Source organism: Ananas comosus, linkage group 21 (genome assembly GCF_001540865.1).
Source record: "Ananas comosus cultivar F153 linkage group 21, ASM154086v1, whole genome shotgun sequence".
Taxonomy (NCBI): domain Eukaryota; kingdom Viridiplantae; phylum Streptophyta; class Magnoliopsida; order Poales; family Bromeliaceae; genus Ananas; species Ananas comosus.
The window spans coordinates 1,079,129-1,091,885 of NC_033641.1; the positions used below are offsets into that span (position 1 = coordinate 1,079,129).

The 12,757-nt window shown below is 35.7% G+C and overlaps 1 protein-coding gene across 3 annotated transcripts; it reads right to left on the reverse strand.

Moving 5' to 3' along the window:
• On the reverse strand, positions 8,097-10,657 carry LOC109726139 (F-box/kelch-repeat protein At3g27150-like). Of its 3 annotated transcripts, none has more exons than XM_020255577.1 (3): positions 10,258-10,657; positions 10,070-10,099; positions 8,097-9,643 (listed from the first exon to the last, which is right to left on the reverse strand). In XM_020255577.1, exons 2-3 carry the CDS (start codon positions 10,091-10,093, stop codon positions 8,378-8,380), a joined length of 1,290 nt encoding a protein of 429 aa, XP_020111166.1. In that variant the 5' UTR covers positions 10,094-10,099; positions 10,258-10,657; the 3' UTR covers positions 8,097-8,377. The 3 variants fall into 3 exon arrangements, with proteins under 3 accessions (XP_020111166.1, XP_020111167.1, XP_020111168.1); XM_020255578.1 differs by having other exon boundaries at positions 9,989-10,099; positions 10,258-10,655; XM_020255579.1 differs by lacking the exon at positions 10,070-10,099 and having other exon boundaries at positions 10,258-10,656.

A 12,757-nucleotide genomic window follows, 5' to 3' on the forward strand; every position in this document is an offset into this window, starting at 1 on the left:
TATATATATATATATTACTATATATATATATATATATATATATATATATATATATATATATATATATATATATTTGATTTTATATTTGAATTTGTATTTTAAAAATTTAGATTTAATATAATATATTTTGAAATATTGAAAAAAAAATAATTGTTTCGAGTTCAAATTTCGGATTCGGGTTTAGATATGAATTTTTAAAATCCGCCGAGTTCGGGTTTGGGTCTCGGGTTTGGAGTCGGGTTCGGGTTCGGATTTTTGAAAATCCGCTCCGAATCCGACCGGTTGACATTTCTAGGGGGGATAAGGGCTTATCCTCCTTTATCCTCAAACATTTTTTGGTGGAGGGGGGATTAGCTAACCCCACCCCCCTCCCTTGGAATTGGGGTGGGTTAGCTAATTCTATCCCAATTTAATTTTTTTAAAAATTTAAATTTAAATTTTAAATTTAAAGAATTTATAATTTGTAATCTTAATATTAAAATTTTTAATTTTTAAATTTTAAATTTATATTTTAATTTTTTAAAATTTAAAGTTTGATTTTTTAGATTTTTAAATTTAGATTTAATCTTAAATTTAAAATTTAAAATTTAAAATTTAGAATTTTGCATTTTCAAATTTGAGATTTTAAAATTTAAAACTTTGAAATTTAAAATTTAACTCAAATTGCTATAGTAGGAACTACAGGAAGAGTTTCAAATGCGGAGTTGAAACTACACCCAAATTAGCCGCAGTTCCAACTGCAGCAGTTGGAGAGAGTAATGTAAACAAAAGATAAGCTTACCTCCTTGATTATTTTTGAAACTTTTTTTTTTTTTTTTTTTTTTATACGTTGGAGGTAATTTCACTGTCATATATATAAAATGATAAAATTTTAAAATTAATTTTCTATTACATGCAACCAAACAAATTATTTGTAGTTACAGCAGTTTCTACTCTATCCAGCCAAATAGGATGTATATAATTGCAACTGTCGTATTTTCAACGATATACATCTCCAATCACTCTGTATTTATAATTACGTCTAACCAAACGGTCCCTAAGAAGAGGAGAGAAAAGAAAGGATCGCTGAGTTCAATAATCGGTTAAAAATAGAAATTCTTTTTATCAATTTTTTTTAAAAAAAGAAAAATCTTGGGGTAAATTGGACCACTAGTTTCCAAGCTTTTAGCCCAAATTCATTTCGTATTTATTGTTACAGGATAAATTATTGCGTAAAATGGTGCACTCTTAACATTCATCGACCACACATTTATCAACATCCATCTCATTTCATACTTCTCTAGTTCAGACCCCATTGAGTTGCTGTGTCTTTTTTATGTACAAATTTAGCGCAACGAAGAACCGATAGATTTGTAATCGAACGTACGAGAATGCATTGGACACATTTAAGAAAAATTTTCTCTAAATTATGAAGAAATAAAGTGGAATGTGTATTTTGGAAATTGCAATTCACTGCTAAAATTGGGTCATTAAGCCTTGGGCTTAAGGATTGGGCTTTGATTAGATCGGATCGGGCTCGGGTGTGACTCTTTCTACAGGCCTCATATTTGGGCTCGGCCCGGTTGTATCGTTCGAGTTGGATTCGCTAAAATAAGTATTTCACTTTAGTAACATATAGTTTAAAGTATATCACTTTAATATCCTATGGTTTTATATTTCTCTTTTTGTCGGCACTTCTGTTAACTCTCCGTTAAATCATATTAAAAAAACTTCAGATATCCCACATATGATTTATTGAATATTCACTTTAGTACTTTGTGACTTAGGGCGTGTTTGGTACTCTGTAAAAGTAGCCGGAAATTTTTTTTCCATGTAAAATTTCACTTTTTGATGTTTGGTTGTTAGTAAAAAATTTTCCAGGGAAAAAAATTTTTACGTGTTATATGAAAATCCAAAGTTTTCGTTTTCCGCTCGCTGCAACGGGAAAACGAAAACCACCGCACAAACTCAGGGGCCTTCTTTGTGCGCGGTCCACGAGGTGCCCTTCACCTCGTGGACCGCGTGAGAGAGAGAGTCCGAGGTGCCCTTACCGAATTTTTTACTTTACTGGTATGTGGTTTTAGCTTTATTACTGATATAATAAAAAAAATAATGGAGGGGATAACGGAAAGAGAAAAACGAAAACACAGAATACTAAAGTGATATATTTTAAATCATAGAGTACTAAAGTGAGAAAGCGCGAAATTACAGGAGTGATATTTGAAGTTTTTCCATATATTTGATATGGCCAGTTACAGATGATCTAAGAGATGACGATTTAATTTCTAAAAGTTTTCTTTTTACTCCATTCTATATGGCCGGTGGGGATTGAATCTGCGACCTCACGAGGCATAGGAAATATGGAGTTAAGATCAAATTAATAAGATGGCATCCAAAAATTCTTCTGATAAAATAACAATTTGAAAATAAATTTAACACTATCCAATTAGTCATAACTTAGATAATGAAATTATCTAAAAGGAAGAAAATTAGAGGCACTTCGTGCAAATGCAGTGGCTCACTGAAAGAGAAAATAATGATCTTTCCATCAAAAGAAAACGAAAAGGAAAACGCTACATCTATATCTATACCTATCTATACCTATACAGTAATCCCCATGACTAAATCCTACATATACCCATCCCCTTAATTTGAGGAGAAGTGGGGCCTACTTTTTTTTTTCTTTTTAACTTTTTTCATTTTCTTTAGATTTACTAAGGCCTAAATTTTTTTTTTTACCCTTTTTTTTTTACCTCGTGGTTTTCCACCATCTTTCTTAAATTTGCAAATTCGAACCTTTATTGTGTTTCATATTCGGATTCAATTAATTGATTAAAAGTGATATATATATATATATATATTATGTACTATATTATATATATGATGTTGGACTGGCTATATTAAGTAATCAAATTCATTATTCGCCTAACAGTTTTTTAATAGCCTTTGGATCAATATTCTTTTCATTTATTTCTAAAACCATGATTTAATACTATAACCCAGTAGCACCATCTCCAAATCCGTAGGTGGAGCCACTCAACTCTATATCGACTATATATTATTCCTGACCCTACAATTTTCAGCCAGCGTGTTAAAATTTGATAGTAAATAAAAGGTTTACTATTAATAGATATTCTAATCTAATTAATATAAATCATATATATATATATATATATATATAATACTTATAAATTGTCTTACGTATTATTGTGAGCCTTTCTGTGATATCCCTGGAGTTCAGCCCTTGAGACTTGTTGACAGTTCTGGAGAGTGTCAGGACAAGTCCGAGTCATGTTGGCGCGAAATAAACACCAACTGGACTCAGTGGGACGCGAGAGCAGGAAATTAGCATTGCAATTTGCAAATTGCAGATTTTCAGCAATTAGTACCGGTACCATACATGGGCGTACCGGTACCCAGTGTATTTTCTGTGCAGATTGCTCTCGGGTTGCATTTTCTACTGCGGGGTACCGGTACAACATTGACTTGGTATCGGTACTCCAGGATAGGTGATGGGCTGAATGGTCTTTTGGCTGTCTCGTTGTTCTCACCCTCTCCTTCACCGCTTATATAGGATAGAGAGACCAGAGGGACATTGTTGCTGCCTTTTCTTCTCCTCTCTCTCTCTAGGATTGAGCCGTACGTGGTGGAGCTTTCGGGTAGAGTTCGGATCGACGCCGACGTCGCGTCGGGGAGCCGTTCGAGCGCGTAGACGTCGTAGTTGCGCCGATTGGAGGCCGTTTGAGCGTGTGGTTCCGCTTCTTTCGACTTCTCGCGGTCGCTGGACGCGCTTTCGAGGTGGGTCAAAGTGATGCTTATCGGATTCTACGGATTTCCTTCTAATTCTATATGTGTCGACAGCATGTGTTTTTAGCTTTGTTTAGTATATTGTTTAGCTCGATTCTTGGAATTGCATATTTTTGAACTTGAATTGGAGCGTAGAAAATTAGCTAAAATATGCATGTTGGATTTGGATTGGACTTAGGAGAAAACTGACGTTTCTACACCGTCACTTGATTAACTACCAAATTTCTCTCTAGGAACTGTAACTTATTTGTATCGTCGCAGTTTGTCGGCGGTGGATACCCAGAATAGTATAGAACAATAGTACGCTTGTGCTGGGATGCCGAGCTTATTTTTACAGTATTGTTCAGACTGTTCCAGATTGTCGGGTGCCGTTGGGGTTGGCGGTGGACCCAGATTACTGTTTTTGCATCAGATTGTGCCGAGGGCACATGTGTTTTGGTTGTTAGACCCTATTTACTAGACTATAGCATGCGAGAGTCTGATTGAGCTCGACAGAGACACGCTTGCATACTCGGTTGGATAGCGCCCACGAGTGCCAGTCCGGAGTCGGGCTTTATACTTTTGCGTTGGTGTCGTTTTGTCCTAGTTGTACTTGCTCTGCACTGACGACCTGGTTTAGTGTCAGATAGTGTAGTTTCGAAAGACGGGACGGATGTGTTCAGTCCCTAGTGAGATTGGGTCAGAATTTACTTTTTCTATAGAGAGTGGTATTGGACCGAGATAGTATAGATGCATATAGCTGTAGATTTATTCTAGCTTTCTTACTATACTTGTTTACATTTGTAGACTTAGTGGGTGAGCCGTTGAAGTCGGTAGCGGTACCCACTGAGGACTACTTCTTTTTGCAGTAGTTCTCACACCCAGTTGTTGGAATCTTTTGCAGAGCCTTCTTCTTCGGCTGCTGCTGCTGCTGAGTCTGACCGTGGAAAGGGTGTTGCGAGTTAGAGCCCTTCCTGATGAGTGCAGAGCTAGAGGAGTATCAGCTACAGATAGTTGTAGTTTCTGGGTTATTATACATACTGATGTTGTATCTCGCTGGAGCGAGCATTTTGGTTATCTGGATGCTTGTATGTATAGTTAACCTCTGTTGTTTATATATATTTCATTTCTTTTAGCAGCTCTATACTACTAGTTGTAGTATTATATGATTGCAAGTACAGCTATCGCTTCGTATACAGAAAATTTTTTTTTGTATATGGCGGATTTGTCGGCGTGCTCGGAGAACGAGTAATCCGGGGCGTGACACTTTCTTTAGTCATATTAATTGCAATATGATATTTTTTTGATTATTGTGTTATAAAAATAATTTTAATCATCCATTTGCATGATATGCGACCTCTTTTGAACAAGATTGAATAATTTTGTTGGAACGATTAATTCTTTTTCATTATAATTTTTTGTTAAAAAAAGTGTTTGTCTATAATATAGACTATATTTATTATTTTTTATACTAAACTGATATTTTATTTTTTACAAATTTTCACTTTAACAGTATCTACCCGCCATAACACGCGGGTCACTACACTAGTGTACCCTTTATTATAAGGTGTGCATCTTACACCGTAAATATGTAGCACCCTAATAATTTCAATCAGATGGAAAAGGAGTTCTTATTGGGAATATAAAAGGCTGCCCACTCTGCTAATAATAACTGAATTTAAGTATTTTGGATTGGTAGTTTGGACTAAACGAATTATTATTGCTAGCGGATCCGATTCGTTACAAGTATCCAAAAGTTTACAGTGTTTTTAAAGTTTTTAATAATAAAAAAAAGAATTAACATGACAAAGGGGTTGATCCAAGCCTTTTGAAGCTAGGATGTATATCTTATAGGCTATAAATTATTATTGGGTATATGCATAGCATTGCTCCAAAAAAAAAAAAAAAAAAAAAAAAAGGCTAAAATGCAATAAACCTCACAATAAATATTTGTCTTTTTTACTTTACCCTCTTGTCTTTCGAAACCTTTATTTTGTCTATTTAATATTTAAAATTGTTGCATAAATTCGTCTTATTATTCAGTTACTATTCCATGCATAAATTGCATGGTATATTTTGAATAACTTAGTGAGATATTCGTTACACCTTTAAAAATGATGGATCATACAAATCTTTCTATTCCTCAAATTAGATAACTTTATAAAAAAAAAAAAGTTCCTTGCCTTTATGGAAAAAAGATTTCTTATTATTTACTAATTAGCTTTCATGTTTTTTTTTTTTGCTGTCATTTTTAAGTGTAAAATGGGTATATCATTAGTTGATCAATGGCACCATACAATGTATAATGGAACAATGACGAAATAGCAATGGTGCAGGATTAAGTGCTATAATTTTAAATTTCGAGGCACAAAATAGACGCTTTTAACATATGAGCGTAAAGTGGAAAACATATATTTATGTAAGGATTTTCGCATTTTAGCTAAAAACTAAAATATTAGAGATAAACTTTATATATAATATATATATATATATATATATATATATATATATATATATATAATTAGGCTGGAATACTATTAATAGTAAAATACTTTTTTGGTATCAATTTTTAACCAGATGATGAAAAATTATAGGTCAGATGATATTAGTCGGTTAGAATTGAGTGGTCCTCCTAGGGTTGAGTGGTCCCCACTGGGTTTAAGTTTAATCCAATGGTTAGAAATAATGAAAAGAGTTGATCCAAAGCTAAAAAACTGTAGCAATAATGAAATTTTGCTACTAATAGTACCCAGTCAACTCTCTCTCTCTCTCTCTCTCTCTCTCTCTCTCTCTCTATATATATATATATAGGCTAGGGCTACTATCCTCTTAAGATGATAGTAATACTTGTCCTATCAAGTTGTTCTTGATGATAGAGATTTCGAATCGATGATTGGAGCCGTTGAAGTTGATCTAGAGTATTTGAAATATCTAGAAGCTAAATTTTATAAATTTTAAAAATTATTTACATGGTGATCAAAGTGTCGTAAAATCGACAATTTTTGACGGCCTATATGAGCCATTTGCTTGTTTAACGGTGTAGAGCAATCCAAATTGCTTAAATTTTTGATAGAAAATTCTTTATACTATTTAGATAATGTTTGATAACTCTAATTATGAATTGAGAAAGTCTAACCTCTATTTTAAGAAGGTTATTCATTTATGACCGTTCATTTTTCAAACTCTTCGATGAACTTGATAATGATTTTTAAATATTACAAAATTTGGTTTCTAAATATTTCTAATTATGTAGATCAATTTCAACGGTACCGATTATGAATTTGAAGCTCCGATCAGATGTTTAGAATGAATACTATATTTATGCTTTTACTCCATTCTTTTCGTAGTAAGATAAATTACATCGTAGGTGAAATATGATAAATCAAAGATGTCAAGGGTCTGTCGAGAAGCAAAAATCAAACTCATAACTTGTAATCATACAGAAAATAATTTGTACTGAATAGTTATCATTAGACATCTTATTTTGACATGCAAACAACATCTTAAATTTTCTAAAGACATGTAACCAGGCAAATCAAAGTAGATGTTTTGTATTGAATGAACTTCATACAAAACCACATGAAAATTAAAAGGTAAAAATGTCATTTAAAAGTGGTATTTGGTTACATCTCAGTAGTTTAAAACTTGGAAGTAACAATATGTCCCCATGAAACAAGTAATTTGCACTGGATAAGTGATTATGATAACTACTATATGAAACATCTGCAAGGACAATCAAATGAAAATAGAAATTAGCTTCAAAAAATGAATGTACTAATGATTGTATGAGAGTAGTGATCAGCTATAAGCAGAGATGCTCACGCCGAAACGGATTGTGTAACAGAACCGAGCTCGAAAATTGAAGAAGTAAACTGTATGGATAGTCCCTGAACTACCCTAATATTGCAACTTAAAAAAGAAACATAGTCTCTAATTCAAGTACATCTAAACAGGAGAGTCATTTTACAGGATAAGAGGTTAAGATGGTCATTCGCAAGAGCAACTTGTACATACTATTTTTGACGGTCGGAGATGAAAATGCAATGAATGAAAAAAGTTAAAGGACTTCATCGATCGATTTGGTACAAATATAAACTACAAAGAGCGATTTAGGGCTTCGCCGAGTATCTAGATTAGTTTGGTATCAAACTGCTAAATAATTAGAACAGCATTTCCAGGAATAGTACATCATTTTCAGTTTCTTTAGGTAGAGATAATTTGCATTATAGCAAACATATAATTGAACCTTTAACAGAATACAAAAGTACATTTCAAACTACATATGCCACTTCAAAACATGTCGACATTCCCATAAGAAAATATATAACAAATAAACAATAATATAAGCGCCTTTCAAAAAAGAAGAAAGAGAATGATATAAGCATGATATGCATGTCCAAAAGTACATAAATTAATAGAAAGCATCATTGCCATCGTTTCAAGCATATTACAGTAAAGTCAATATTAATCAGGCATTTTCTGCAATAGAGAATTTTGCGCAAAAGGAAAATACAGAGACTTTTACTTTTACCGTTGACGTTATATAGCGCTGCTGCTGTGTTATTCTGGATTTGCTTGTGGCCTTTTCTGCATCAACATTACATTCCAATTTTCAAGCCATCATTATAGCACAGTTCAGAATAAACGAGCACCACTTATCAGTGCCACTCTGAAGGACACACCATCGAACGAAATCTAAATCGGGATTAGGAACGCAAGTACATACTGTCATCCCTTGTCCGGTTTTTGTTTCCTCTACACAACCGATGATAAGTAACTCATCGCCTAAGGACTTGAAGGCCACTCCCCACCCCTTTCTGATGTCAGCCCTTACCGGCACCTTGCCCAACTCCTTCCATGTATTGCTGTTCTTCAGGTACACCTTGAGTTGGTTAGACGAGGCCTCGAGAGAATACAACTCATTGTTCACTACCGCCACAAGAGGAGGGGACTGAGAGGAGCCGCTCGAGAAGTCCTCAGCCATACCAGGGATTAGCTCCCACGCATTCCGTGTGAAATCATAACATTCCCCACAAGCAAGATTGTCGCCGTTTTCATTTTGCCCCCCAATCACGTAGAATTTACGATCCATACAAAAGCCCGAGCAAAGCTTCCTTCGCCTGTTCATGCGAGGGAGCGGTTCCCAGGACTTGGTCTTAGGATCATACTTCTCAGCAGTGTTCAAGATGCTGAGACCAGCACCCAAACTAATGCCTCCTGCGACACAGGCAACATTACCGCAGTTTGCAGATGCGAACAGGAATCTTGGGTTGATCATCCTAGGACCATGGAACCAACGGTCTGACTCGAGCTCATACCTCCAGATAGCTGGGTCCTCAATCTCTTTTCCTGAGACGAGAAGGTGGTTCCCCACACACAGAGTTTCCTTGTCGGAGGACGAGAAGCAAATGTCAGACGGCAGTATCGGGAGCTCCCGATGGGATCCGGTGTAGGGTTCGTAACACCACCAGCGAAGCTCACCGCTCGCTAGCAAGAGAACTTTTGGGTCCGTTATGCCAATATTCTCTCTCATGTTGTAGAGCTCACTGCTCATGATCAGCGAATTGTATCGCCTGTTCACCAAGCGGAGGTTCTGAAACTGCGATCTTGGAACCCTAGCCAAGATACGAACTGCGACTTCATCGTCTAGGGAGGGCAAATAAGAGTTATCCACATCATTGGGTCTCGATGAATCCCCATCTCTCGGAATGAAAGTTCCACTTCCATTCACAAGGCCGGATCCTCCACATTCACTTGGAATTTCAATTTGCATTAAACCTCTACTTGTACCGTTCTTCCTATGAATGTTTGAATTGCCTTCCTTATCACAAACACCTTGCCGCTCCTCGTCCTTCGACATCAGATCCTTCTCAGTATTCTGAAATAAAACAAAGGTTTACTTCATCAAATACCCATATAATTTACGCCATCAAAAGGAAGATATTGAACACAGCCCACATACAACAAACCCACAAAATCACTTTTTTCTTCCAAAATAGAATTCATCGAGCACATAAGAACCTAAACCAGAGAGGTAAATTTGTTCTACAACAGAGAAATAGGTAACAGCTTTTCTGAAGCATTAAATCAAACACTAGCTAGGCAAAGCCAAACCACACATTACAAAAGATCATATTCTTCTATTAATTAGGTAATAGTTTTTCTGAAGTGTTTAATCAAACATTTGGTGGACAAAAATCAAATTACACAAAAAGGGTCTCACCTTTCTACTCAAACAAGACCCCGGCAACCAAATTTACTCATCATACCAACAAACAGAAGAAGCCATGAATCAAAATCTCACCCTTTTAGCTTCTTCCAACCGCATACGAACCTAACAAAGATAGATTAATCCGTTTTCAATAGATCAATAGGCAAAAGCTTCTCTTAAGCATTTAATCAAACACTTGGCGGGCAAAACAAACCCACGCAAAAAGATTCGATCTTTGTATTATCATATCAGAAAATCGATTCAAAACATCAAAATCTCACCTTTTTAGCTCCTTTCAAATCCAAATCGAACCAGCAGGCGAACCCCAACCTCGGAAATGGCAGAGCAACCCAAATGGGGAGATGGGTAGCGGATAAAAACCCCGAAGAAGCCGATGTATGAGAGATCAAAGAGAACCCGTGTGGGGCGAGTGGTGGGAAAATGGGTTCCTCACCTCTCTCCTCTCTCTCTCTCTCTCTCTCTCTCTCTCTCTACTACACACACTTTGGTGAGTGCGAAAGGGATTATAATAGAGCAGGAGGAGGAAAGCAATATATAGAGGTGGCGACAATGGGGGGTTTGGAAAAGGTGACTACACTGCGCGCTTTCACGAGAGAGAGAGAGAGAGAGAGAGAGAGAGAGAGAGAGAGAGGATGTGGGGAGGAGGTGAGGTGAATATGCGAAAAAGTCCCTGTACTATTCCGTAATCACAAAATAGTTCCTAAAGCCCTGTTTGGTGAAAAATCAATCATCTATGTTACTGGCGTGACGTTCCTAACGAATCGTATTGTCCTCTTGGGGGACAAAAATTTTACGGACACCGTACCCAAACAATTTATTTAAGCACTGTTTGAGTGCCCAAACAAAAATTTTATGGGCACCGTACCCAAACAATTTATTTGGGCACTGTTTGAGTGCCCAAACAATTTGTTTGGGCACGGTGCCCGGATGGGCGCCGCGTATGTAGCGGCGCCGATCCGCACCCTCAAAAAAAAAAAAAAAAATGGTGGGCTCGGTTTTTAGGAAGAGAGAGAAAGAGAGGGGGGGAAGGGAGGGTGCGGATGGGCGCTGCTGCACACGCGACGCCCATCCGATCATCGTGCCCAAACAAATTATTTGGGCATAGTGCCCATAAAATTTTTGTCCCCTCCTGCGTTCACCTATCTTATCATGATTAATAGAAAAAATATTTTTATTGTATTTTTTTCTCAAGCAAAGAGATGTAATTGGTTGATTGTCGATGATATAGTATATAAGTATTACGCAGTCGGCTTCGTCCCATTTGGCATTGTCCCTGTTCTTTTATTATTTTTTGAGGTAAAAATATATAAAAACTTACCTCAAATATTAAAAGCACGGGAGCTCAACCTACTTGTGATTATTTAACCGTCGAATCGCTTTAAGATCGTATAGCACTATAGTAAAGAAGACTTAGTGAGGCACATCATCGTGACACCTCAATAATCCCACATCAGATAGTTATGGCTAGATGTAGAAGTATATAAGCTTGATTGGACTAGACATAATAACTGGACTTAAGCATTTTGGGCCAATGGTTGGGCCCAACGAGTTATTATTGCTAGCGGGTTGGGTCGTTATATTTGGTATCGGAGCCAGTTCACTAGCCGGAAGTGTGAGATGAGTTTTGACTGAGCCAGAGTCAGAATGACAGACTAAGGTATGGTCGGTGACTGACAGGTTAAGTTGTGATCTTCGGCTGTGTGTGTTGAGGACGTTAAGTCTGTGACACCCAATAGTCCCACATCGAATAGTTATGGCTAGATGTGGGCTTAAGTATTTTGGGCCGGTGGTTGGGTCCAACGAATTATTTTTGCTAGCCAGTCAGGTCGTTACAATCATTAATAGTGCTGCGCGGATCTTGAAGCTGCCCCACGACTAAAAGTCATCAGTACAAATGCACGTGTGCTTTTAAAAGTGCAGGAGCTCAACTCCTCGGCTATTACCTATTTAGATTTTGCTACCAAACCTTTAAAAGATTTTAAGTTTAGCTGTTTTTGCTTGTATATCTTATTACTCTTCAAAATTTTCAAATTTTCTCCTCTCTATTCCTAAAATACTCTTCTAAACCCCACTTCTCATTAGTAAACTCTAATTTTATAATTTTTGAAAATCAATAAAGGTATTTTAGTTGGCCAGAAGTATATTAGATATATTTGAATTTTTGTAAGGTATATTAGTTATTATCCCTTGATTTTACTACTAATCCTTTTAATTTATTTGATTTGAACCAATTAGTGAATTTTTAATTTCAAATTTTGAATATGTTTTTATCTTTATGAGTTTAATTAGTATATTTATGAAATTTACGTAACTATATATATATATATATTAAAGTAAGTAGTTCGCTGAAATATATATATTTTACGTAACTATAAATTTACGTAACTATAAATTTTATATATTTTTAACTTTTCTAAAATATATATATAAATTTTAATTTGCCCTCCTGTAGTTCAGGAAATTTTACTTTGCCATTATTTGGTTCAAAAAAGTTAATACATAACTATTCTATATTATTCTTTTTATTTTACCAAAAAATTCTTAAAGTGAATTTTTTCAAAAGAATCAAAACCCACATGATGGGACACTATTTAACGATAGATTCCCACAGTGAAGCAGAAGTAAAATAATATGATAGTAAAGTGTAACATTTTGAACTATATATAGAGCGGTAAAGTAAAAACGCCTAATCAATAACAGTTTAGTTAAGTATCACTTTTTGAGCTACAGAATGGTAAAGTAAAAATTCGCTAAACTAGC